Source organism: Pan troglodytes, chromosome 13 (genome assembly GCF_028858775.2).
Source record: "Pan troglodytes isolate AG18354 chromosome 13, NHGRI_mPanTro3-v2.0_pri, whole genome shotgun sequence".
Lineage (NCBI taxonomy): Eukaryota > Metazoa > Chordata > Mammalia > Primates > Hominidae > Pan > Pan troglodytes.
Window position 1 is genome coordinate 92414176 of NC_072411.2, and position 27760 is coordinate 92441935.

Consider the following 27760-nt stretch of genomic DNA (forward strand, 5'->3'; position numbering starts at 1 on the left):
GCCTGCGGCCGCACGCCCAGCGCCCCTCGCCTAACCTCGCGCCCGGGCCGCGCCTCCTCCTCCTCCTGCTCCCCGCCGCTTCCGTTTCTCGAGGGAAAGGCTGCTGCCTCTTGCTCTGTCCGCATCCCCGGCTTAGGTAACACGTTTTCCTCCTTACGACACCCACCACAGGGTCCCCGCGCCGCTGCCCTTCCTCCTTGGATCTGGGGCCCGGGCTGGTGAGCGGCGCGCGCCGTCGCCGCTCCGCGGGTAGGTGAGTCGATGGCGCCGGGAGGGTTCCTCGCCTCTGCGCGCCGGCCTGCGAGGTCCCTGCCCCGGCAGCGAGGCCGCCCCCGGCCCGGCCAGGCCAGGCATGCCCGGCATCGCCGCTGCAGCCAGCGCGGAGGGGAGCTCGCGAGTCCCGCGGCGCCCTTGGCCCTGCCCGAGCGGCCCGATGGGGTTGGGGGGCGGGAAGAAAGGGTGGCAAACAACGATTTAAAAAATCCAGTCATTAGTATTTGTAGGACGAAGAAGCTGATCTGACAGTTGTCCAGAGCAGTGGCCCAGCTGCAACAGGTAGATGGCGCAGCTGTCAGTGACCCCTTGGTCTCAGCCTTGGCTTTGAGAGATGCATCTGAGTGTCCCTAGCTGCCAGCTACCTCCAGTGACCTACTTGATGAGTGTGAAATAAATATGATGGGACTATATTTAGAAAAATCTTTACTTCCTTGCTGTTAATTCTCTCTGCATTTTGAAAGGTGGTTTTGTGAGGTGTGCATGATTAGTTGGTGTGTCCAGAGTGGTAGCTGGAAAAAAATATTTAACCTGGGTTTGGCCCTATCATGTAGACGGTTAGGCGCAAAGAGTGTGAAAGGAAACGCTTACTTTAGTACATCTATGAAAAACACTTATAAGAAACCACGGCTTGTTTTTTGGAGATTTCTCATTTTAAAGGTATTTTTAAAGTGTTGAATAAGCAGAAGTTTGCCCACTGTATGATGGTGTTCACTTCAAAAGAACAGTGGGTTAAAAGTATGGACAGACCACTTAAGTGGATCCCATCTGTTGAGTAAAAGATTTTTTAGCCCTTTTACTCTGATTCCTAGCTTTGAAGCCAGAAAAGTTGATAAGGATCAGCCCTGCTCAACTTGATAATAGTATAAGGATGAAAGTAATCCACTGAACTACTCTTGATTGGTGAATTAGCTAAGTGATCTCATTCTTACCTTTTAAAATAGAGAACATAAGGGAAAAAATAAAGGCAATGGAAGAATTCATTTTTTCAATACAGATATTTGTTTCCATTCTTATGTAGAGCCTACTTTATTTTTAAGTTTTTATGGATTTTTATACTACTTTTGAAGTTAGCTTAGTCATGAAGAGAATTATGTCAAATACATAGAGTTACACTGTACTTTTTGTGTAGAATAAGCTACCACTTTTCAAGCTTTTGGACTAAACCACCGCTTGCTTGGAAATTGCAGCTTTGACTAATGCCCTTTAAAATGATATACCTTATTATAGATTTAAATTATAGCTTTCCTTGTTATAGTCCTGAAAAAAATGAAAAGATAATTTCTTGTTTGACATAGAAGGCCTGTGAGACAAAAGTTATAAAGGTTATTATATATTTATTTTGCTTTTTAATTCTGTCTCTAATAACAGTTAGAAAATGTCTCATTCTATTTCATGTTATACAGAAATTGCTCAAAAGAGAATTATGTTATATAAAGTGATCAATGAAAACAAATGTCATCTTCATTTTTTAAAGGTGAGGATGGTGTATATAAGCACTTTTCCCCAATGTGAGTCCTTATGAATGTTCTTGTTAAAATACTTTGAATCTTGTAATGAAGTTAATAAAACTATGTTAATGTGTTTGGCTGAGAGCTTAGAAATAAAGCCTCTGGCTGGCGTGGTGGCTCACGCTTGTTATCCCTGCACTTTGGGAGGCCAAGGCAGGTGGATCACTTGAGGTTAGGAGTTAGAGACCAGCCTGGCCAACATGGTGAAACCCCGTCTCTAGTAAAAATACAAAAATTAGCCAGGCGTGGTAGCAAGCACCTGTAGTCCCAGCTATTCAGGAGGCTGAGGCTGGAGGATCCCTGGAACCCAGGAATCAGAGGTTGCAGTGAGCCCAGATCGCGCCACTGCACTCCAGCCTGGGCGACAAAGCAAGACTTCATCTCAAAAAATAAAAATTAAGTTAAAATTAAAAAAATAAAAGTTCTGCTTCCCATCTCCTATGATTGATGTTGGGTACTGTTTCTCAAACTTCTGATTGTAAAATTCCTCAGGGTAGTAGGCAAGTGGGGGAGTGGGTAGAATATAATAGTGGTTTAAAAGATTCCCAGATTGCAACTTGAGACTTCCTGGATCAGAATTTCTAAGAGAAAGGAGATATTTCAAATAGACAAAAATGATAAAATTTTAAAATAGTCAACAACAACAAAAAAGGTGAGTTTGGGAAATGCAGGTGGGAAATGACTATTGTTGGAATGAATAGTTGATAAAACTTATTAGGACTCCTGTACATAAAATGTTCATATATGGAAACTGATTTTATTAATATGATGATGCCACTCATTTAGGAAATCTGAAACTTTTATATTTTTTTCTGGTCAAGCTTCTGCTGATCAAATTTAGCAAACATATTTTTGCATGTTTAGTCTTTTTTATGTGGTATGTAATGTTAATTCAATTTCTTGAATGTGATAAGAGCATTTTATTAATGGATGACTAATGCAGATTACTGTAATTAGTAATCCACAGCAAAATATTGTACCTAATAATTTCTCTTTCTTTTTTTTTCTTTTTTTCTTGAGAAAAGGTCACACTCTGTCATCCAGGCTGGAGTACAGTGGTGCGATCATGGCTCATGCAGCCTCCACCTCTCAGGCTCAAGGAATCCTCCCACCCCAGCCTCCCGAGTATCTGGGACTACAGGCACGTGCCACCATCCCAGCTAATTTTTAAAATTGTAGAGATGGGGTCCCACTATGTTGCCCAGGTTGGTCTCAAACTCCTGGGCTCATGACATCCTCCTGCCTCAGCCTCCCAAAATGCTGGGACTACAGGTGTGAGCTGCTGCACCCAGCCTAATTTCTTTCATATTATAGATTTATTTGTTACCTCTTCCATGTGCCTGATTAAATAATTATAGGCAAGACAGGCATGCAAATTTGAATACCTTATTAGTAGCTTTTTTTTTTTTTTTTTTTTTGAGACAGAGCCTCACTCTGTTGCCCAGGCTAGAGTGCAGTGGTGTAATCTCGGCTCACTGCAACCTCTGCCTCCCAGGTTCAAGCGATTCTCCTGCCTTAGCCTCCCGAGTAGCTGGGATTACAGGCGCCCGCTACCACACCAGGCTAATTTTTTGTATTTTTAGTAGAGATGGGGTTTCACAGTGTTAGCCAGGATGGTCTCGATCTCCTGACCTCGTGATCCACCCGCCTTGGCCTCCCAAAGTGCTGGGATTACAGGCATGAGCCACCACACCTGGCTCCTTATTTGTAGCTTTTTAAAAAATGACTCTCAACCCCATTCAAAAAAGAAAAAAAAATTATTTGGCCCTAAAACTTGGTCAGTTATATATAAAAAAATTAACGAAATAGAATATTAAATACCTATAAAATAATTTGACAAGATGAGTTACCATAATGGAAAATGTCAGAATTTATTTTCCTTTTCCTTCTTCCTCTTTACATTGCTTTTCTTTCTCCTTTTTTTGGGGGGGATGGAGAGTGTGTGTTATTTGCTCATTTGTTTTTATTTTTAACCAACTAAATATTTAAAATATAGTAAATTATCCATGTTTAAATTAATTTAAATATTTTCCAACTTTACCAATAGATATTTAAACTTGCCCTTTTCCTCTAAAGTGACAATGGTAGGCTTTGCTCAATGCAAATGAGAGTAATAATTCATATCAAAGGAGTTAAATTCAAGTGACCAAAGGAAATTGTTCTTTTAACATTGCTTAAGGAAAGCATAACTTAAATTGATGCCATAATTTTTCATTATCAGCAACTCTTAAAATGAGGATGGAGGCTGGGCATGGTGGCTCACGCCTGTAATCCCAGCACTTTGGGAGGCCAAGGCGGGTGGATTACCTGAGGTCAGGAGTTCGAGACCAGCCTGGCCAACATGGCGAAACCTGGTCTCTACTAAAAATACAAAAATTAGCTAGGCGTGGTAGCGCGTGCCTGTAATCCCAGCTACTAGGGGGGCTAAGGCAGGAGAATCGCTTGAACCTGGGAGGCGGAGGTTGCAGTGAGTCAAGATCGTGCCACTGCACTCCAGCCTGGGCAACAGAGCGAGACTCCGTCTCAAAAACAAAACAAAACAAAACAAAACACCGGTGTGGTTGCTGTATGAAATCAACTTAAATAGCCCAGTGCCCTTCTTTAAACCTAATTTTCCTATCGCTACCCCCACTTGTTTTTTAAAAATATAAGTCAACAAATATTTATTATGCCCTTATTATGTAGATGATAAACATCAAAAGCTTTTGAAATGTGCATTTCTTTGAACCTGTAATTTTTTGTTTTTTTTTAACTTTAAAAAAATTGTGGTAAAAGATATCTAATATCAAATTTACCATTTTAACCGTTTTCAAATTACAGCTCAGTGGCATTAAGTACATTCACTTTGTTATGCAACCATCAGCACTGTTCATGTCCAGAACTTTTTCATCATCCCACACAAAAACTATACCCATTAAACAATGACTCTACCCCCTCTTCCCAGCCCCAGTAACCACCATCCTACTTTCTGTCTCCACGAATTTGACATTCTGAGTACCTCATACAAGTGGAATCATAGAGTATTTGTCTTTTTCAGTCTGGCTTATTCATGTACCATAATGTCTTCAAGTTTCATCCATGTTGTAGCATGTGTCAGAATTTCCTTTCTTTTTAAGGCTGAATAATACTTCCCAATCTCATTTATATGAGAAGTAGATATAAAAAACAGAGATGTTTTGAACTGGAACAGATCATAGAAATCATCCAATCCAACCTCTCTGCCCCTGCTTTTCTTTTCCTTTTTTATGTTTACAAAATGGGGAAAACAAGTCCTTCAGAGCTTACATCATGTGGCCGAGTTTATATACCTGATTGGCAAAACAGAGCCTAAGAACCAGCTCTCCTGTATCCCAAGCAAGGCTCTTTCTACCGCACACCCTGCAGGCCCATCCAGGCCCATCCAGACAATAAACAGTAAGTGTTAAAGGAGTTGGTGTCTCCAATTAGTATGGCATGAGTTCTAAAGGAAAGATAAATTGACTTTGGAATCTTCCTTAATTAATGAAAAATGTTACATTCAAAATAGATTGAAGATTAAGGCTAGGTGTGGTGGCTCACGCCTGTAATCCCAGCACTTTGGGAGGCCGAGGTGGGCAGATCACCTGAGATCAGGAGTTTGAGACCAGCCTTGCCAACATGGTGAAACCCATCTCTACTAAAAATACAAAAATTAGCCAGGTGTGGTGGCATGCACCTGTAGTCCCAGCCACTTGGGAGGTTGAAGCAGGAGAATCACTAGAGCCCGGGAGGCAGAGGTTGCAGTGAGCTGATACTGTACCATTGCACTGTAGCCTGGGTGATGGAAGCAAAACCCTGTCTGAAAAATAAAAATAAATTAGTAAGATTCTAGATTCTGATTAGCAGTGATCAAAATTATAAATAATATTCTATTGGAAAATATTCTTGCTTCAAACCATACATCTGACCCTTTTTTCTGCCTTGAATTTTGCATCAAATTTGTATTTTTAAAAAATTTATTCTTTCTGATAGTTAAGATAGTTACATTGCATCTGCTTCTATTTGTATACTATCTGATTTCAGGTTTCATTTGTGGCAACAGGGTTCTAAAAACATCTCTTAGCATACAAAAACTTAAGCATATACTGTAGTTGGAACACAGCAGATAAAAAAATATCTAAATGAACAAAGTTTCTCTTTAGTGAAAATACTTCCAACTATGGAAAAGGGAGTTTAAAAAATAAGGTCACTATCAAACTTTAAAGTTTTTGTCGGTTTGTTTGTTTTTGAGACAGAGTTCACCATGTCACCTAGGCTGGAGTGCAGTGGTGTGATCTTGGTTCACTGCAACCTCTGCCTCCCAGGCTCAAGTGATTCTCCTGCCTCAGCCTCCTGAGTAGTTGGGATTACAGGCATGCGCCACCATGCCTGGCTAATTTTTGTATTTTTAGTAGAAATGGGATTTTGCCATGTTGGCCAGGCTGGCCTTGAACTCCTGACCTCAGGTGATCCACCCGCCTCAGCCTCCCAAAGTCCTGGGATTATAGGCATGAGCCACCATGCCCAGACAAATTTTAAGGTATTTCTAAATGGAATACTTTTTCACAAGTTTCAGATGAGTTCTGAGAAGTATCCAAAATTCATCCTTTATAAAATTGTTACGTTACTACAGAATACCTATTATGTAGATCAACTATTTTTTTCGAGCGTTTAATTTACTTTACAAAAAGGCAATATAAGTTGACTCTTAGTGAAACAAGGCTCCCTGTTCTGTTCTTAAGTAACCAGTGAGTGTAGAGCTGATTGTTGCACCTGTTGTTTCCTTAAATTGTTGGATAAAAATCAGCTGACATTCCCCTTTCTAAAAGTCTTTATTTTTAATGTGTCTTACTTCTTGATCTTAGCTGATTTGGAAAACACAGCTTTAGCACAGGCTTCCATATACAAGCTATCAGAACAGCATTTGAGAACAAGGGACATCTTTGTAGCCTATTGCTTTGAGCAGCTTCAGTGAGCAAAAATGTAGGCTAATGTGGTCCATTGGTACACTTGCTCACAATAGAGCAAGTGTAGACTGACCAGCTTAGAGTAATGTGTATGTCATCATCATTTGAGATGGAATTGAAGTTTGAAGGTTAGGGAGGAAAGAGAGAGAAATGTTAGGGTTAAATAAAAGATTCACATATACCATATTTAGTATCTTTTCTCACAAAACCAAATTAAACTCACTATTTTGAGTGATTTAATTAAATTAATCTTGTCACAGATAGGTCACCTCTAGATGAAAGGGGATAATTTTAGGTTGTGATTTGGTGCTCCAAAAATGTGGTTCAGCTGCTAGTTATTCAGATACAGCCTTGGTTTGTTCTTGTAAATGAATACAGAATATATGTAGACTTTTATACAAATATGGGCCTGTATGTCTAATGCTGATAAAATCCAAGTACAATGAACAGTGTGACAAGGATGAATTCTGTATTCACAAAGCTAAGGGAAAATTCATCAGCCAACATTTATTGAACACCTCTGAGTTAATGCAGTACGAGTCCTAAGACACCAAATGCATTTAAATCTCTTGTTAGAGCATAGACAAGTAAACCAATGTATAGAGTGTTGGAAAGCTGGGATAGAGATTTGACCCATCTCCATTCCCCCATGGCCCAGGTGCCTAAGATGGAGGAGGAGTCAGAAATGTCTCCTGAAGGAGCCAACAGTTGAAATGATTCTCCTTTTGCACATATATTTTTAAAAAACAAACCTTTTTAGTGAATTAGAAATATACACATAAACATTAGGAATCTCAGCAGATAGCTAATAAATTGATACAAAGTCAACCCACCCGTGTAACCATCACTCATATCCAGAACATTACCAGAGCTGCCATCAGTAACCCCACCTTCTTCTCCAAGGACACCACCATTGTGACTTCCAACACTATAGGTTGGTTTTGCCTGTTTTTGAACTTTAAATTGATTAAATGGCACAGCATATATCTTTTGTGCCTGACCTCTTTCACTTGACAGCATGTTTTTGTGAGATGCATCCATGTTGTGGCCTATTGTCGCAATTCATTCATTTTCTCTGCTGTATAGCATTTCATTACATGAATATGCTGCAGTTTATTCCATTTTACTATTGATGGTTGTTTGGGTTATTACCAATGTTAGGTTATTACAAATAATGCTGCTCACAAGTACGTGTCTTTTAATCCATACCCGCATGAATTTTGTTGGGTAAATATCTACAAGGGAAATTAAATTGCTGGATCATAGATTATACTTATAGTCAACAAATTACAAATAGTTTTCCAAAATGATTATACCAATTTCATTCATGCCCGCAGTTCATAAGAGTTTCTGTTGCTCCATACCCTTAGCAAAACTTGAAATTTTCAGTCTTTTTTATTTTAGCTATTCCATTGGATACAGAGTGGCACCCTGTTGAGATTTTAAGTTGCATCTTCCTGATGACTAATATGGTAGACTGTGTTTCTGTATGTTTATTGGCCATTTGGATATCCTCCTGTATGAAGTGCCTATTCAAGCTTCTTGCCCTTGAACTGATTCTGAGAAGGTGAGTGAGCATTAGGTCGAGAAAGCAGGAAGAAGGGCGTGTCAACCAGAGGGAGGAGCATGTGCAAATTTACAATCTTCCCAGAGCAGGAGAGCAAATGGATAGTGCAAAATCAGCTACTAAAAGGCTAAACTTAATCAGAGCCCATGAGGTAATGACAGCAACATCACCCGGATCACATGAAATAAGACCCAGAAAGTACAGGCAGTCCCAAACTGTAATATTTGTTGGATCCTGAGAAATGTTTGACAGTCAAATATCTGAAAGTTGAACATGGCTTATACACTGGGAAAACAATTTAGTTTTCAATGAGCTAAAAGGCAGTATTGCAAATCTCTAGTAAGGCTTGTAGTACAGTTTCCCTCTGGCCTCACAGGAATCTCAGGGGAGGCTACCATTAGCAAGTGGCACAACACAGCGAGCCCCCCTCCATATTTAGTGTGGGCCCACTTCCATTCCCCTGTCCCTTCTGCACAAACAACCTCCAATCTTTAAAACTACTCCCCAAGGCAGCCCTTAAGTATGGAGCAAAGGAGAGGTGGGACGAAGTCTATGTTCCCCCTACAACAGCAATCTGATCTGAATAGAACTTTGGCCACTGCCATCATGTGGCCACCTACACAGACTCCTGGACAGCTGTACCCCCTTGGAAAAGGTCATGAGAAACACCTTCTTGTAAAACACCCAGATATTTCACGGAAGCTTGGCCTTTTCCACTAGCAGCAATAGCTGTCAGGCAGGCCCACCACGCAATAGCTTCAAATTGCCATTCCTCAGAAGATGAGAGACAGAATTCAGGATGTGAACCGTGGGGGTGGGGTGGAGTCAATGTGCAATGGGCAAAAATGTGTACTCTGTAAAGTGTTGAATTATCTGCCGGAAGAGGGAAATGTCAACAGAAGTGCTTTGACCCCCTTGCCTATTGATTAGAGAGCAGTTTTGTTTTGTGGCAGGCCCTTATCTATGTCATCACCCTTCTGTCACTGTGGACAACAAAAGGGCACAGCCAGCTTCTGCTATAACCAGGCTCTTCACATGAGAAGGAGCACTCTGGGCCCTAGAATCCTCACAAAATATCTCCCTTGACAGAAAAATGGCTCTCCCAAGCCAGTCATAGACTGTCTACCGTGAAGCCAGAGTAGTCTCAGCCTCTAGGAGCCAGGGTTTCCACCCAGATGCCCAGAAACTGAAGCAATCAGATCTGGCCGACAAAAAGGAACTTTATTTGGGTTACTCAGAGAATTACAAGTAGTTCCCAGGCTTTGGATTTAATGGAGTAGTAAGTTTTAAGAAAAGGTTTCGGTGACCCATATAAACTTGCCAACCTCTTACTTTCTCAAGTTAAGACATGTGACTGTGGTTTCTGTGAGGTTGTATTTCATAGTCATAGCTATCATTTATTATCTGCCATGTGTAAAGCTCTGTGCTCTGTGATATTTTTCCAGAAATATCTCATTTGATCTTCACAACATCACTGCAAGGTAACTATTAATCTTTATATTAAAGGTAAAGAGAGAGTCTCAGAGAGGGTAAGAAAATACCTGATGCCACACAGCTAGTTAGTAGCAGAGTTAGGTTTTGAACCCAGGCCTTTCTGATTCAAAAGCCTGTGTATTTTCCACTATATAGTTTATCCCATCTGAAATATGTCTAAATTATTCAGATAGGATTTTTAAACGTCTGATGTTCTGATAATGTCTGGAAATTTGAGATTTATCTTTGTGGAGAGGTTTGGGTTTCCAAGAAAAGTCTTAAGAACCTTTTTTCCTTCTGACATACTTCAGTTCCTTTAGTAGTTCTCCAACTGGACTAGACAATCCTACAAAAGCAAAAGAGACCCTAATTCTATCTGACATTGTGACACAATTTTATGTTAAACATATAGATACGTACATTTGGTTTGAGATGGAAGGAATGAAACTTCTTTAAGCCCATTTTGCTGAAATGTGACTTGAAATAGATTGTTACAAAACAAGGCTTATGAGAGGTTCAGTGCTCACTGCAATATTAATTACTTGGCTGTTAAAGCGAATAGCTCTTAGTGGGAACGACTGCCTCACAGATGTTTCTTATTGACGACATAAATGGGGAGGAAAACACTATCCCATTTTCACTTTTGGCCAGAAAACAAAAGACAAAGGAATAGATTGTGTCAGCTAATAGATTGGGTCGCTAAGGTAACCAAGGCCTGTCTTTCAGGAGAGGTGTTAGGGGCTAAATTATGTTACTTCAAAATTCACATGTTGAAGCCCCAACCCCCAGTACCTCAGAATGGGACTGTACTTGCAGATAGGACCTTTAAAGTTTATGTGAGGTCATACAGGCGGATCCTAATCCAGTCTGACTGGCGTCCTTGTAAGAAAAGGGAGACATGCCAGAGATTAACGCCCACGGTGGAAATGCCAGGTGAGGCCACAGTGAGAGGGGCCGTCTGCGAGCCAAGGAGCAAAGCCTCGGGAGAAACCAGTCCTGCTGACACCTTGCTCTTGGACTTCCAGTCCCCAGAACTGTGAGAAAGTGCGATTTTATTGTTAAGCTACCCAGTCTTAACAAACTAACACCAGAAGAATTAGGTATTGGGCATGCCCCCTGCCATCAATGCCATGGCAGTTAAGGGAGACATCAGTGGAACGTAATAGATGAGCTTTTACTACCCAGAAGGGTCCTTAACAGAGGCTGAAGATCAGCTGGAGAAAAGGTTTTTCTGAGAGTAAAAGGGAAGTCAAATAGTGACGTATAATGATCAAACCTAGTGACAGATATCAACTAGGGGTGTGTGTGTGTGTGCATTTTTTTTTTTTTGCTATATAATGTACCTTATAATACTAATGTACTTATGATTATTATCCAACAATTACTGATTTTCCCTTATTTTAATAGTTAACAATTGATGAAAAGATTTCACTGGCCAGAGTACTGGTCAACAGTGTGGGCTTCTGCCAGCTTGCCTAGGTTTGAATCTTGTCCCACAACTTCCTAGCTCTGTGATTTTCAGTAAACAATCTCCTTGTGCCTCAGGTTCTTCATCTGTAAAATGGAGATAATAGTACCTACTTCCTAAGGTTATATAAGAATTAAATGAGTTAATACATGTAAGGTGCCTAGAAGGATGCCTGGCATATAGTAAGCACCTAGTAAATGTTAGCTGTTTCAATTTTAACCTATCTCTGCACAAGAATAACAGATAGCAAAATCATTGTACCTACATTGTTTCACCAAGATACCTGCCAGCAGGTGCCAGCTGCCACTAAAATTGCCAGCATAGAGGTAAAGAAAAATAAGCAACCTGGAGAACTGGAGCTATTAAATCTCAGTGTTTAGAGTTATACAGGATGCTGACAAAAATACAGATTCCTAGGGCTTGTCTCCAGAGATTCTGATTCACTAAGCTGGGGTAGAGTCCAGCAATCTGTTTTTTTAGAAGGCCATCTTGGGTAATTCTGATACAGGTAACTCTCAGAACATCCATTGAGAAATACTAATCAAAAGGAATTTCTTCTATAGTCAAGGCTATTAAATTATGGTAAATGCCATAACTTACTAATCATAAGTCTATAATAATTTTTATTTAAAGTATAATGTTGAAATAAAGTGGTCTTAGGTGAATGATGAGTATGTAAACTTACTTTTAAAAAAATCATCTACTTCATCACGCAGGTATCAAGCCTAGTACCCATTAGTGATGAAATAATCTGTACAACAAACCCCATGACATGGGTTTAGCTATATAACAAACCTGCACATGTAACCCTGAACTTAGAATAAAAGTTGAAAAAATAAATAAATAAATTTAAAAATCATCTGAAAGATAATTTCCATGAGTTTTAATAAAATGTATTGATAAAATGGAAGAATAAATTCTGCATTAGATGTAGCCTTCAGTTTCTCCATAGACAAATTATTTCAAGTTGAGCCATTCAAGGTTAGGATGAATTGTGCAATGCTTCCTTCAGGTTTGTGGCCTGCCTGTGTGAACTGAGTTGAGGATACATGGAGAGCCAGGGCCTTGGAGAAAGGGAAGTAGCTGAACAAATGCTGGGCTCATTAGCATGGCTGGTGAAAGTGGTTTCAATCTGAAACTGGGCAGTTCAACCTGGAACTTGACAAAATATGACAGTGTTGCGTAGGGCCAAAACGAAGAGTGAACTCTGGGATAACCTTGGAACTGAAAAACCTGATTATTGTGTTATGAGGAATTCCTAAAATCGGTAGACCTGTTCATTACAGGGCTGCAGTGAATAGCCAGTAGTTCTTTCCCATTGGTCAAGTTGCTGTGCTCGCTAAGCAGCAACTGCTCAGGTCAGGTGAGAGTGGTCATTATTGAGGAAATAAAGGTTGGGCCCAAAGAGGACAAATTCCAGATTACTGCAGCATTTGTGCTGAAACTCACCAGGGTTAAATTGATGAGCTTTCTGCGTGAAAGAAGGGAGTGGTGGTGATTTCTGGAGCTTGTAGTCAGGGTGATTAGCTCGCCTGAGTGTTCTTAGGGTGTTATAAGGAGTGTTTCTTGGTTATTCAACAGTGTAGTTAGTACCGTTTCTTTTAAGAAAAAAAATTGATTTTAACACTTGAATAAAAGAAACACTGCTGATATTGTTTATCTTGAAAGCTTTCAAATCGGACTCCTTGAGATCTTCATGCTACTGTTAAGGTAAAACGCTATTTTGATACTGTTGGTTCATTGATTCTTCTGCCTTATAACCACAGAACATTTACTAAGAAATAAAAATTAAGGTTACTGAATGTATACTTTTGTGGCCATGTATTATACTGAGATATGTATGCATATCTGTGATTGTATATTATACATAAGTTATAATTTGTGGTATATATATGTCATATATGCCATCAATTATTTCTAAGGCGACGTGCCTCAGCTTTATTAATGCAGCTGTTTTTCCTAATGTTTAGATTCAAGTCAACTAAAGTAAATCTTCCTACATAGCATTCATTCCTGAAATAAAAGGCATTTAAGTAGGCAGGTGCTTTTGTTTGAGTTTTCACTAGATCTTTTCTATCACCTGAAAGCTTTTTGCATTATTACCACAGTCTCATTTTATTTAGACATTTGCCTCGAGGGGCTGAGACATTCTTATACCTTCATACTTAATTCCCCAAGACATTTAAAAATGTAATTTATTATTATAAAAGCACTGTATATTTCCTGTAGAGTATTTGAAAATTATAGAAAAGCATAATAAAAAATCATCCATAATTCCATTACTCAGTCATAACTACCATTAAAACATCACCTACTAATCTTCCTTTCAAGCTCTTTCTCTCTGTGTATGTGTATAAACACAAATGGATAACATACTCTCAAATTATATATGGTCATAGGTAGTTTTTCCACTTAACATTAGTGCATTGACATATTTCCATATTATTAAATATTCTTCAAAAACATGATTTTACCAACTGTATAGTATTTTGTTTTACCAATGTTTAAGATTATTTTCAACTTGTTGTAATATTAATCCTCCTTGTGCAGAAATATTTTAACTCAACTCTGATTGCCTTAACACAGATTGAGGAAAAACTGGAGTTACTGACTAAAGGCAGTGACATCTGTAGGGATCTTGACACATTTTTGTCAAATTGCCCTCTGGAAACCTAACTTGTTTGCATGCCCATTAGCAGAGCATCTGTTTCACCACATCTCCAAGAGGGAATGTAAACTTTAAAACATATACAATAGTCAAAGAGGATGTCTCGTTGCTTTTATGCCCTTTTCTTTTATTACTACTGAGACTAGACATATTTTCTCATAGTGGTTGACCTATAATCTTAAGGAGAGAACATATTTCTTAGCAAAATTGTTTAAGATCAACTATTACAAATTACATCTTACTCCCATTGCATCCGTGTCTTCAGAGTTGTACTAATTCTCAGCCTCCCAGAGTCCATTAAGGGAATTTTTTTTTTTTTTTTTTTTTTTTTTTTTTTGAGACAGAGTCTTGCTCTGTCACCCAGGCTGGAGTGCAGTGGCGTAATCTCGGCTCACTGCAACCTCCGCCTCCCAGGTTCAAGTGATTCTGTTCCTCAGTCTCCCGAGTAGCTGAGACTACAGGCGTGGAGCACCACGTCTGGCTAATTTTTGTATTTTTTTTTAGTAGAGATTCACCATGTTGGCCAGGCTGGTTTTGAACTCCTGACCTCAGGTGATCCATGCGCCTTGGCCTCCCAAAGTGCTGGGATTACAGGCATGAGCCACTGCGCCCAGTCCCGGCTAATTTTGATATTTTTAGTAGAGATGGGGTTTCACCATGTTAGCCAGGCTGGTCTTGAACTCCTGACCTCAAGTGATCCGCCTGCCTCGGCCTTCCAAAATGCTGGGATTACAGGCGTGAGCCACCATACCTGGCCTATTAAGGGAATTTCTTTTAATGAAGGAAACTGTATTATGATAATAAATAGCCTGGGCTTGTGTGCAGGAGCAATGCCAAGCCTTGCAGTTTAGCCTTCTGTAACCCTGAAGAAGTTACTTAACCTTGCTATACTTCAGCTTAACTATAAAACAGGGTTGATAATACAATAATTCTCATGAGATAGGAATTTTTCAAGCTTTTCCAGTAAGAGGTAGCTATTATTAAAAATGAGAACTGTTTCTCTCCTAATTGCAGGAAAGCCCCAACAGATATAATCAAGGTATGATAGCATAACACTCTTAGAAGCCAGAACTTTTCAAGTCTCAACAAGTTGCATGTTTCACCTCATTATTCAACCGTTTACTGGGTAAAAGAGCAGCATAGATAGTGGGACTTTTTTTTTAACGGGGTGTGAGGAAGTTGGCAATGAGATGGCTTGTGCTACTAGCCTAAGAATGACCTCAGGGCCTTGCAGGACACACAGTGCTTGCTGGTCTGAGGCTGGGCGCAGTGGCTCACACCTGTAGTCCCAGCACTTTGGGAGGCCGAGGTAGGAGGATCACTCGAGCGCAAGAGTTTGAGATTAGCCTGGTCAACATGGTAAAACTCCATCTCCACAAAAAATACAAAAATTAGCCTGGCGTGGTGGCATGCATCTGTAGTCCCAGCTACTCAGGAGGCTGAGGTGGGAAAATGACTTGAGCCCAGGAGGTCAAGGCTGCAATGAGCTGTGTTCACACCACTGCACTCCAGCCTGGGTGACAGACCCTGTCTCAAAAACAAAAACAGCAAAAAAGGTGCTAGCTGGTCTGGTACTTAGTACTTTAGAAAAGTTGCCCTGGATAACACGGTGAAACCCTGTCTCTACTAAAAATACAAAAAATTAGCCAGGCATGGTGGTGGGCGCCTGTAGTCCCACCTACTCGGGAGGCTGAGGCAGGAGGATGGTGTGAACCCGGGAGGTGGAGCTTGCAGTGAGCGGAGATCGCACAGCTGCACTCTAGCCTGGGTGACACAGTGAGACTCCGTCTCAAAAAAAAAAAAAAGAAAAAGAAAAAAGAAAGTTGCCCTGGAACTGACAGCATAAGTCCTCATCCATTTCTTCTCCCTTCTTCCCACAGGGTGAAAGAAATCACTACTTCAATACTGCTGCTAAGCCTATGTGATCATTCTAAGGTCATTACAAGAATTTGACTTGCCTTTAGCATTGTGCTTGTGTGTCCATCTGCCTGTCTCTCTAGGGATTTAGATTTTCATTCAAAGATTTTTCTGTCACTGAGAATTTAATTCTTGGTATATTTTTGAGAGTATAAATTTTTTTTCAAGATTTAAAACAATAAGCTTCAAATGTTAGATTGTATCTAGAGTCTTCCACACTGAGGATGTGAATATGATATAGACTAGCTGTTCACCAGGCTGACCAGGTTAACTGCCAAATGGGTTGTTAGTAGTGCCAGAGGCACCCTGACATCACTCTCTGAACTGCTTTCTCTTTCACATTCTTGTATTTTTCCAGCTGACGGCCCAGAGGGTGGGTGCCAATTCCACCAGCAGCTGCAACTGAAAAGCAAGGTTCAGAAATGTCAGATATCCTCCGGGAGCTGCTCTGTGTCTCTGAGAAGGCTGCTAACATTGCCCGGGCGTGCAGACAGCAGGAAGCCCTCTTCCAGCTGCTGATCGAAGAAAAGAAAGAGGGAGAAAAGAACAAGAAGTTTGCAGTTGACTTCAAGACGCTGGCTGATGTACTGGTACAGGAAGTTATAAAACAGAATATGGAGAACAAGGTAAGAAAGGTCACAGCCAAGGTAACTGCAAAATAGTTGCATCTGTGGCTTTCCCCATCATAGAATAGCATGCCTTTTGCTCCTCACCCCTATCAGTATACTAGCACCTTGATTTCAAGTAAACATCTTGGATTTTCTTCCTCCTTGTCATGATTACAGTATTGATAAAATGTTCATTGCAGGAAATCTTTAAAATACAGAAAATCAAATAAGAAAATAAAAATCACTCACAATTCTAATACCTAGAAATAAACACTTCAGTATAGAACCTTCCACTTACTAATGAATTTCTTCTTAATAAATAATACATGTTTTCTGGAAAATAAGCAAAAATAAGAACCCTCTTAGTCCCACCACTGGAGAAAACCACAGCTATGCTTTCATAAATATTATAACATTTTCCTTCTATGTGTATGTGTGTACATGACACATACAATGTATTGCAACAGAAATAAGAGCACACTGCTTTGTAACCTGTTTTTTTTTTAACTTGATATGTTAAGTCCTACCTTGTGGATCTCATCATTTATCTAATGGTTTCTTCAGTTATGAGATTGTAGCTGGAGACTTAAAGTCTCCTTTATTCTAGTAGAAAAATACTGTTCTTTGTTATAAACACACAAAGATGTTTATATGTTAATATAACAATGATTACGACTCTTTCTGGAGCTGACTAGAGAAACCGTATTAGTAAGTAGAAATAATAATACTAGCAGCACTTATAAATGCTATGTGCCAGCCACTATTCTAAAGTCGTCGTTAAATATATTAACTTATTTAGCTCTTATAACAATTTGATGAAGAACTACTATTACAATGCAATGGGTGAAAAAAGGGAGGCACAGAGAGGTTAAGTAACTTGCCTAAGGTTGTACATCAAGTAAATGGTAGGGCCAGTTTTTGAACACAGGCAGACTGGCTCCAGAGTCTGTGTTCTTTGCAATATTATATTGCCTTTTATATGATAATCTAACCATTACATTTGGGAGAATAGAACTTTATGGCAGAAAGCATTATAAAATATTGAAATAATTTCTATGAAATTTTCAAAATATTGAGAATCATTTAGAATCGTTTCAGTGAAATCTTGACCACAGGCAAAGAGATGAAATGCCATCATGAAATCTCTACAAACTATACTTTTTCATGTCATATAAAATCTTGCTCCGATAAACTAAATGAAGCAAATTTATTTTTCTTTTTTGCTTATCAATATAGTTGGGTGCAAGGGATGGTTGAGCAACTGGATTAAAAATGTATCAACATTAATTTTTATGGGCTAATATTTGCCTCAAAGCATTATAAAAATTTCAGGCAGTTGTTTATTCATGAGCTAAAATAAATGATATTCCATTTTAGCTGTATAAAATATCTTTATTTCATGAGGCTTTTGTCTTGTAATCTCAGAACTGGTCTTTAAGCAGGCTTGGGAGACTGAGTTTCAGCCCTTGATGAATGGGCTGGTTGCCAGCCCTTGTTGATTTGTACTGTCCCACAAAATAATATGAATAATAAGTGTTGTGGGCATTATTAAAGCTATTGGTCATCTGCAAATGACAGAGTTCAAATATTTGAAGCATGTCCTTGCTTTTGTTCCCTGAGAATATGTGTATCAAAATTTAGGACATATTTTGAGAAAAATTATCTTTATTACAGAGAGGATCAGAAGCAAAATGCATCAGAAAGCTTCGTGATCATACAGAGATGATGGCAGATTCTTACTTGACTCCATTTATTCACTCTATATATTGATACTTAAATTATTGGCCAATAAAATCTTTCTCTTTTTTCATATCCCCTTCCTAGCCTGAATGATGATACATCTGAGAGTGGGGAAACAAACGCCTGAAAATGAAAACAAAATCGAATGTTATCTATCCTCTAATTCCTTCTATCCAGTCTCAAGTCGTGCTTTTAGATACTTGATCAACGAAATTGCCTTGTATAAGCTACTGGGATGTTGTTTAAGAACAATAGTTAAAACATGTCCTTTGCAAATATTCGAATTCTATGGCCCTTAAGTAGAAGGATGAAGTTTCTAGAAGTACTTTTGCAAACTAAACAGAACATAAGGGAACCAGGCATCTACCATGATTTTGACTTTCTAGAGGGGCAAAAGAACAGAAAAATATTAGAAAATTAAGCACTGAGCCAAGTTGACTTCGTTTTTTTATACTTGGATTGGTTTCTAGAATTGGAAATTTTGGAATTTCAGTTCTGATTGTGCTATTTAATTTGAAATATAAAATTGAAATCTGTTCAGAATTGAGCATATGTGTGGGTTTTTGTTTTGTTTTTCGTCATACTCTGAATCATTCAGTTTCCAGGCTTGGAAAAAAATATTTTTGGAGAAGAATCCAATGAGTTTACTAATGACTGGGGTAAGTATAAGAATCTTAATGTGCCTTTGTAATTTAATTATCATATGGTATTCTAGTCTCCAGTTTATACCATGAACTAAATGTTTGGAAGCCACTTACTGTAAACAACATAATATATTTGAATGTTAAGGTTCATTCAATTTCTACCTCAGAATATCATGCCATTTAACTTAAGTAGAGAGATGTGGTATCTTAGAATAATTTAGCAAGTCCATGTATCATTTTAGATATAAATCTGTGGCATTTAAGTAACTTATAACTCAAGCTTTGGGAAAATTGCATGGCCCTTTGGGAATCTAATGTAAGTTATTAATGCCCCAAAGATGCCCATCTACAAAATTGTGCAGACAATTTCAGATCCTAGGTTTAAACCCATCTGTGCGCTCTTGGGGGAAGTCCATGGACTTGGCTAAAAGTACAGAGGTGGCCATGGTTCTGAAATACTGTGTGATCTTGAGCAAATCACCTCATCATTTCTCTAAGTCTCAGAACCTCTGTGAAGTACTTGGATTAACTAAAAGATTCCTTTTAGTACTAAGATTTTTGGTTTGTTTGTTTGTTTTTGAGACAGAGTTGCTCTGTTGCCCAGGCTGGAGTGCAGTGGCACAATCTCGGTTCACTGCAACCTCCACCTCCTGGATTCAAGCCATTCTCCTGCCTCGTCCTCCTGAGTGGCTGGGATTACAAGCATGTGCCACCACACCCAGCTAATTTTTGTATTTTTAGTTAGAGATGGGATTTCACCATGTTGGCCAGGCTAGTCTCAAACTCCTGACCTCAGGTAATCTGATTTCTTTCAGAGAAACAATTTTTTTTTTTAGTTTGTTTGGATTTAATAGTAGAAGAATAAAATAGTGAACATTAAATACTGATCATGTGACAAATACTTATATATCTAGAAACACAATTACAGAGAAAAAATGAATTTCTAGATTAACTCTGAAAATTTTTTAGTCTCCTTCATGCACCACATATTAAGATGCAGTTAGTTCTATGTTAGTAATAAGGGAAAGAAATCTTTTAAACCTCTGAAGGTTAAAAATAACACTTATGCCTGACTTATAAGCAATCTTACATTTAAAAATCTACGCTTGACTAATTCACAAACAGTTATTTTAATACATCATTTGTCTAGAATTATAGAGGCAAAAGGCATAGCCACATCCATTTTCCTGTTTGTTAAAAGGGCAGAGAAATGTGGAGAGAGGAAGAGGAGAGATGGTGATGATGATATTGCAGGCAAGACCAGATCATAGGAAGGGATTTAGATTTCCCTCTCAGTGGGATGGGAGGTCTCTGGCAAATTTCAAGCAAAGGAGTGATATAATTTCTTCCTTTGAATGATCCCATAAGTTTTACTGAGCCCAGAGTAGGTGTGCAGTAAGTAGCCATTATTAGCTTTATTATTCCCCAACTTTAACAGTCTAATTTCCTTTGAATTAAGTTAATTTAACTAAATTTGACTGTTTCTTGCTGATTCAGTCATCACTGTAATAGATGTATATCGTGCTTCCCACACTTTACTGGTCATGTAATCGCCTCAGGATCTTGTTAAAATTCAGTAGGTCGGCCGGGCGCGGTGGCTCACGCCTGTAATCCCAGCACTTTGGGAGGCCAGGGCGGGTGGATCACGAGGTCAGGAAATTGAGTCCATCCTGGCTAACACGGTGAAACCCCGTCTCTACTTAAAAAATACAAAAAAATTAGCCGGGCGTGGTGGCGGGCGCCTGTAGTCCCAGATACTCAGGAGGCTGAGGCAGGAGAATGGCGTGAACCCGGGAGGCGGAGCTTGCAGTGAGCGGAGATCGCACCACTGCACTCCAGCCTGGGTGACAGAGCAAGACTCCGTCTCAAAAAAAAAAAAAATTTTTCAGTAGGTCTGGGGTGGCATCTGAGGTTCTGATTTTTTTTTTTTTTTTTTTTTTTTTTTTTTTTTTTTTTTTGGTTAGATGGAGTCTCCCTCTGTTGCCCAGGCTGGAGTGCAGTGGCACAATCTTGGCTCACTGCAGCCTCCGCCTCCCAAATTCAAGCGATTCTCCTGCCTCAGCCTCCCAAGTAGCTGGGATTACAGACATGCTAAGCTACATGCCACCACGCCTAGCTAATTTTTTTATACTTTTATTAGAGACAGGGGTTTCGCTATGTTGACCAGGGTGGTCTTGAATTCCTGACCTCAAGTGATCTGCTTACCTCAGCCTCCTAAAGTGCTGGGATTACAGGCATGAGCCACCACGCTCAGCCTAAGGTTCTGACTTTCTAATAAGCTCCCAGCTGATATAGACACTGCTGGTCCTTGGAATAAGAAGGGTAGAAGTAGCTACCTAGATAGCTACTAGATAGCTAGGAGTATCTAAAACGTTCCAAAGTGCCATGTTTTCTTAGTTTTTAAGATTTTTTTTCCTCCACTGCTGTCACTTCTTGTTGCTATTAACTTGCCTATTTTTTACCAGCCTCTTCCCTCACTTCTGTCAAGGGCTGAAACCAGATTAATCAAGGGTCTAAGAAGCATGTTTAAAGCGATGGTAAAGCACCTGGCCTCGGTAACTTATCGTTTCATTTGAAGAAGCAGCTTTGCTTATGTTCTGGTTCTCAATGGGCTCCACAGAAGAGAGCTATTTATATGTATACCATTTAGAGGCATAAAGTTTTACTACATTTAAAGATTGGTATATACCATTTTATGTTACTTAGCATAAACAATTTTAAGTTAAAAGCAATATCATATAAGGAGGTAGAAGCACTTCGGTATGTTGAAAAACCTCCATTCTTTTCAATAACATATTCAGACACGGACAGGGTGACTTAAGTATATAAAAAGTCAAAAGACAAATTTTAAAAAGATTAATGATCAGGAATTCAGGAATTGTTAACTGGCCTATGTATCCCTTAACTGGGATACAAAATTGTGCCCACATGGGCATTTTTCTAGGGAGGTCTTTTGATTCCTGAAACCCATCCCTTACTATTCAGGTTAAGTGCCTGGGTAGCCACTGAGCATCTGACTTGATGAAGCCCCACCAGGTGATTCTGGCAGTCAGCCAGGCGTAGGAACTGCTGGGATGGATATATTGCCCTCAATCTAAGTGCACAGCTTTTGATTCACTCTCTCGCTGGCTCACTCTCTCTCTGTCTCTCTTGCTTGCTCTCTCGCTCTCTCTGTCTCAATCTTTGTCTCATTCTCTCGCTCTCTGTCTCTCTTGTTCTGTCTCTCTCTGTGTCTCTTGCTCTGTCTCGCTCTCTTGCTCTGTCTCACTGTCTCTCGCTCACTGTCTGTCTCACTCTTTTGCTCTCTCTCTCGCTCTCTCGCTCTGTCTCGCTCTCTCTCGCTCGCTCTCTGTCTCACTCTTTTGCTCTGTCTCTCTGTCTCTTTCACTCTGTCTCTCTCAGTCTCTCCCTGAATCTCTCGCTCTCTGTCTCGCTCTGTCTCTCTTGCTCTCTATCGCTCTTTCGCTGTCTCTCTCGCTCTTTGTCTCTCTTGCTCTCTCTGTCTCTTGCTCTCTCACTCTCTTGTTCTCTCTGTCTCGCTCTCTCGCTCTGTCTCTCTCTTGCTTGCTCTCTGTCTCACTCTTTCCCTCTGTCTCTTTCACTCTTCCTGTCTCTCTCTCTCTCTCGCTCTCTGTCTCTCTCGCTCTGTCTCACTCTCTCTGTCTCACTCTCGCTCTGTCTCTCTCTTGCTTGCTCTGTCTCACTCTTTTGCTCTGTCTCTTTCACTCTCCCTGTCTATCTCTCTTGCTCTCACTCTGTCTCACTCTGTCTCACTCTATCTCGCTCTCTCTGTCTTGCTCTCTCTGTCTCTCGCTCTTTCACTGTGTCTCTCGCTCTCTCTGTGTGTCTCTCTCTCACTCTCTTGCTCTGTCTCTCTCGCTCTTTCGCTCTATCTCGCTCTCTGTGTCTCTCGCTCTCTCTCTGTCTCTCTCTCTCACTCTCTCTGTCTCTCTCACTCTTTAGCTCTCTCTATCTCTCTCTGTTCTTTCTCCACTGAAACTCTTGAAATGTAATGGCTTATCGTGTGGCTTTACCCTAGGGGAAAAGATTACCTTGAGGTTGTGTTCAACAGAGGAAGAAACAGCAGAGCTTCTTAGCAAAGTCCTCAATGGTAACAAGGTGGCATCTGAAGCATTAGCCAGGGTTGTTCATCAGGATGTTGCCTTTACTGACCCAACTCTGGATTCCACAGAGATCAATGTTCCACAGGACATTTTGGGAATTTGGGTGGACCCCATAGGTAAGTATAGGAAAGTATGTTTGTTCTTATTTGCAATCTTTTTTTTGGTGGTGGGGTTGGGGATGGGTGTTGGAAAAATAAAAATTATTGAGTGTAGTTTAACTCTGCTAGAAGTTTTTAAAATTTTAAAGTTTTAAAACAATGAGAGTTGAGGTGTATGTGTCATGTGTTCTGTATATATACATATATATTATAGCCGTGTGTGTATATATACATATCTATAACAGGTGTGTGTATATACACACACATACATACAGGCACACATGCAAAGATGAATTAACTTATCTTCAAAAGACTTCAGGGACCAGACTGGTAAGTAAATGAGAGAATGAAGTGAGAGCAGTTATGACCAATTGAGCACACATGCCATTTAAAGAGCACTTAGCTTTAGCAGATTGTTGCCATATGGGAGTACAGGCCAGCTCTTCAGATTTTTAAAGAGAAACTAAAATCCAAGGTTTTCAGCGATATATCCCAATTTCTAACCGTTAGCTACTAATTCAGTTAAACAAGGAAACAATCAAAAAAACACAGTACAGGTCAAGCAAAAAGCTGAATGTGACGCATGAGCAGTTTGTGAGCCCTGCATGAGCTCTACATTTTTTTGGTCATGATTGTGATAGAACCATAATGTATAATCCATTGTTTTGAAAATGTAACCCTTTTTTTTGAGACAGAGTCTCGTGTTGCACACAGGCTGGAGTGCAGTGGCACAGTCAGAACTCACTCACTGCAGCCTTGTCCTCCTGAGCTCAAGCGATCCTCCTATCTCAGCTTCCCAAGTAGCTGGGACCCAAGTAGGTGGCACAGTTGCATGCCACCTCACTAGGCTAATTTTTTATATTGTTTTTAGAGAAGGGGTTTTTACCATGTTTCCCAGGCTGGTCTCGAACTCCTGGGTTCAAGCGATCTGCCTGCCTCGGCCTCCTAAAGTGCTAGGATTACAGGCATGACCTACCATGCCCAGCCAGCCTTTATCTTCAATGATGCTATTAATACAAGTTCTAGGTAATAATTTTAATAAGCTCCCCCTTCCTTTTTTTTCTTCCCCACCCAACACAATGGGACCATTCAAGGACCAGGCAAACTCCTCTCTGGGCCCTTCCCATCCTACAAGTGCATTCACAGGATGATACTGAAATGGGTTTAATCTTCAGATAATTATATCACATTCAGCCAGTGGATGATATATGGAAACTAAAAACCTTTCCCCAAATCTTTGATCATTTAAGGGTAAATTGGCATCAGTTATAGTTTCTGAGGGACAGAGATCTCCTGTTTCTTGGTTCCACCCTGAATTGATTCTGTTTTTGAGCTCTTTGAGTCTTTTGCCAGGCACATCCTTAGCCGTGTGTTGACTCCCTAGACGTCGGCAGTCAGCTGCTGGCATGTACATCTCTTAAGGGGAAACCTAGTTTCTCTGCCTCTGTTTCATAGGAGCTCCGTTAATTTCTTTTTTTGGTGCCACCATGATTGTCTCTTTCTTCCTTCTAACTTGAGGGACCAAATAATAATAGTAAAAGATAATATTACCTGTGACCTATTACAGGAGGGGGGCTTTTCTTTTTTTCTTTTCCTTTTTAAAATGTTTGTGGGTACATAATAGGTGTATATATTTATGGGGTACATGAGATGTTTTGACACAGGCACGCAATGTGAGATAAGCACATCATAGAGAATGGGGTATCCATCCCTTTGAGCATTTATCCTTTGAGTAATAAACAATCTAGTTACACTCTTTACTTTAAAACGTACAGTTAAGTTCTTATTGATTATAGTTACCCTATTGTGCTATCAAATAGTAGGTCTTTTTTTTTCACCCATTGGAAGGAGGCTTTTCCATCTCACATTGTACTAGTCCTCTGATTAGTAGTATTTCTAAAATAATCCCACCAATTATTCTGGTTATTACTTTTTCAATGCTTTTGATAAGTAACAAATATTTGAATGCCTGTTATATACAAATTGCTATGCCACAGGAACTATAGACACATCCTCTCCCTTCAAGAGTTCTCACAGTCAGGAAAATGAAACACAAGCAATTTAAAAGTAAAGTACAAGAGGCCAAATAACAATTCAATACAGTGACATCCAAAGGTAAAAAATTATTGGTTACCAAATCAGTAGAAGAGAGAAGTCATATGGAACAGAGTCTTCTAAATGATCTTTACCTGAATCCAAACACATTTGTTTCCTTTTTCAGATTCAACTTATCAGTATATAAAAGGTTCTGCTGACATTAAATCCAACCAGGGAATCTTCCCCTGTGGACTTCAGTGTGTCACCATTTTAATTGGTGTCTATGACATACAGACAGGGGTTCCCCTGATGGGAGTCATCAATCAACCTTTTGTGTCACGAGATCCAAACACCCTCAGGTAAAAGGCAAATATTTTTGGTATATTATGGTTGTTAGAACTTATGACCTCAGCTTTGCTTGTTGTTAGGATTATCACTATATGACATTCCCATGACTTAACACATGGGAGTGTTGCCATTGAAAGTCTGCGTATTTGAATTAAAGTTCTATTTTCAATCTTGGATTTGCGTAATTTTATTTCAGGCCAAGTGCATGCTGGTAGAAATTTTAAAATTAATACTATCCTGTAGAAATTATAGTTTTACATTTGGAATATAGTAATCCTGTTCCCTGTTTCTAGAATCCACTCAAAACCAGATAAGTAGAGTGGTGGTAACACTGCCTTCCAATACATTGGGAATAAGACAGCTGCCATCGCTGTATAGCCAGTTGAACCTTGGTATAATTTTAGAAGTTCAAAACAAAATGTGAAAATTATCCAATGAAAAGATTGGTAGGCATGGCCAGGATCAGAACCTAACTCACACTCCCTTTCTGCCTCCTCCCTTCCACTCTTCCATGCACTCTTAAACAGAGCGTAGAAAGTGGCCAGGACTCAGCTGCCTCTGATCCATGGCCTGTGCTTTGGGGTTGACTCCAGGGCATGGCAAAGTCCAGGTGGAATAAGCAGTTCAGCTTTTTATTGAAATAGGTCATATTTTTTCACTTATATAGGATTACATATTTTTATTGAACCTGAGCTGCTTCAAGTAACAATCATTTGCTCCTTAATAGTCATAAGTTTATACCTCTTAAGTTTTAATATTTTCCCCCTACCCCCACCATCTTCCAAACTAAAAATAGATTTCTGCTATCTTTAAAAGGTTAATAAGAAATTAAAAAGAATTGGAACAATATGCAGACATAATCATGGCCTAGAAATGGAGGTGGTCAACAAAATAGTTTATGGCACAGATTCAGAGTGAGACTTTGTGGGTTTGAATGCAGATTCTACCACTTTCTAGCTGAGTGGGCCTCAGCAAGCTACTTACTTTCTCTAAGCCTGTTTCCTTATCTGTAAATATGTAACAACATAGACAGTAAGTTAAGCATTGATAAAGGGAAGGTGCTATAATTATTGTGGTTGCCAAAACTAATAACATTGAGTCCATCTTTCTTTGTGTTGGAAGCCAACGTGAAACTAGTGAATAAGAGAATGAAAAGGAGTTACCAAATAAAGAAAAACTTGTTATAAGGATTGTAGAATATTTGCAGATCAAAAAGAGATATCACTTTTCTATTCCTTTTTCCCTACTAAACTTTAAATACTAAAAGTTGTAATAAAATTTTGCAATGGTTCTGGAAGCTGGGAACCCCATAAATGTTTTAGTGTTGTCCTAGATTGATGTGATAGTGCCATAAAATTGAAAGCATTTCTAATTGCAACAACTCAGGCAGCTGCATGCATATAAGTAACTTTCTGAAATAAACTAGCTACCTGATATCTATTCCTAGGCTTAAAGGTGTTAAGATTCACCATGTTGTGATGAATTGTGTATTTCTTCGTATCATTAAGTTTGAAAGTGACATCAGTAATGAAAAACAAATGTGATAATCATCACCAATTGAAATTTTTCTTCTACAGGTGGAAAGGACAGTGCTATTGGGGCCTTTCTTACATGGGGACCAACATGCATTCACTACAGCTCACCATCTCTAGAAGAAACGGCAGTGAAACACACACTGGAAACACCGGCTCTGAGGCAGCATTCTCCCCCAGTTTTTCAGCCGTAATTAGTGCAAGTGAAAAGGAGACTATCAAAGCTGCATTGTCACGTGTGTGTGGAGATCGCATATTTGGGGCAGCTGGGGCTGGTTATAAGAGCCTATGTGTTGTCCAAGGCCTGGTTGACATTTACATCTTTTCAGAAGATACCACATTCAAGTGGGACTCTTGTGCTGCTCATGCCATACTGCGGGCCATGGGTGGGGGAATAGTAGACTTGAAAGAATGCTTAGAAAGAAATCCAGAAACAGGGCTTGATTTGCCACAGTTGGTGTACCACGTGGAAAATGAGGGTGCTGCTGGGGTGGATCGGTGGGCCAACAAGGGAGGACTCATTGCATACAGATCCAGGAAGCGGCTGGAGACATTCCTGAGCCTCCTGGTCCAAAACCTGGCACCTGCAGAGACGCATACCTAGAGGAACTCTAACCCCGGTGTACCTGTATAAACTGAACTGTGAAACTGTTTTGATTATCTCTGTCTTTTGAGGATGGCTTTGTCCTGTTGCTGGTTAACATTCACCTTCCTCTTTTGAGGAGTATTTTTCCATTATGTATTCATAATAATGTTAATTTCAATAAATGACATTCATGCAGCAATTA

The 27760-nt window shown here is 39.7% G+C and overlaps 2 protein-coding genes across 10 annotated transcripts in view; one reads left to right on the plus strand and one right to left on the minus strand.

The window, feature by feature from the left end:
* HIBCH (3-hydroxyisobutyryl-CoA hydrolase) overlaps positions 1-602 on the minus strand; it is a 140757-nt gene extending 140155 nt beyond the window's left edge. Inside the window, exon 1 of one of the 3 annotated variants that reach the window (XM_054680006.2) lies at positions 167-602. In XM_054680006.2, the coding sequence (XP_054535981.1) occupies positions 167-363 (197 nt within the window). In that variant the 5' untranslated portion in view covers positions 364-602. Of the gene's footprint in view, positions 1-35; positions 119-166 lie in introns of those variants that run through there. The other 2 variants (XM_054680007.2, XM_063791359.1) reach the window with 2 other exon arrangements.
* Positions 1-27760, plus strand: INPP1 (inositol polyphosphate-1-phosphatase). 7 transcript variants are annotated; one of them, XM_054680020.2, is made up of 7 exons: positions 60-136; positions 15805-15859; positions 16200-16467; positions 18788-18848; positions 22873-23073; positions 25277-25451; positions 27018-27760. In XM_054680020.2, exons 3-7 carry the CDS (start codon positions 16264-16266, stop codon positions 27574-27576), a joined length of 1200 nt encoding a protein of 399 aa, XP_054535995.1. In that variant the 5' UTR covers positions 60-136; positions 15805-15859; positions 16200-16263; the 3' UTR covers positions 27577-27760. The 7 variants fall into 7 exon arrangements, with proteins under 7 accessions (XP_063647439.1, XP_054535995.1, XP_054535996.1 ...); XM_063791371.1 differs by lacking the exon at positions 60-136 and adding an exon at positions 5101-5198; XM_016950196.4 differs by lacking the exon at positions 60-136 and adding an exon at positions 8300-8315.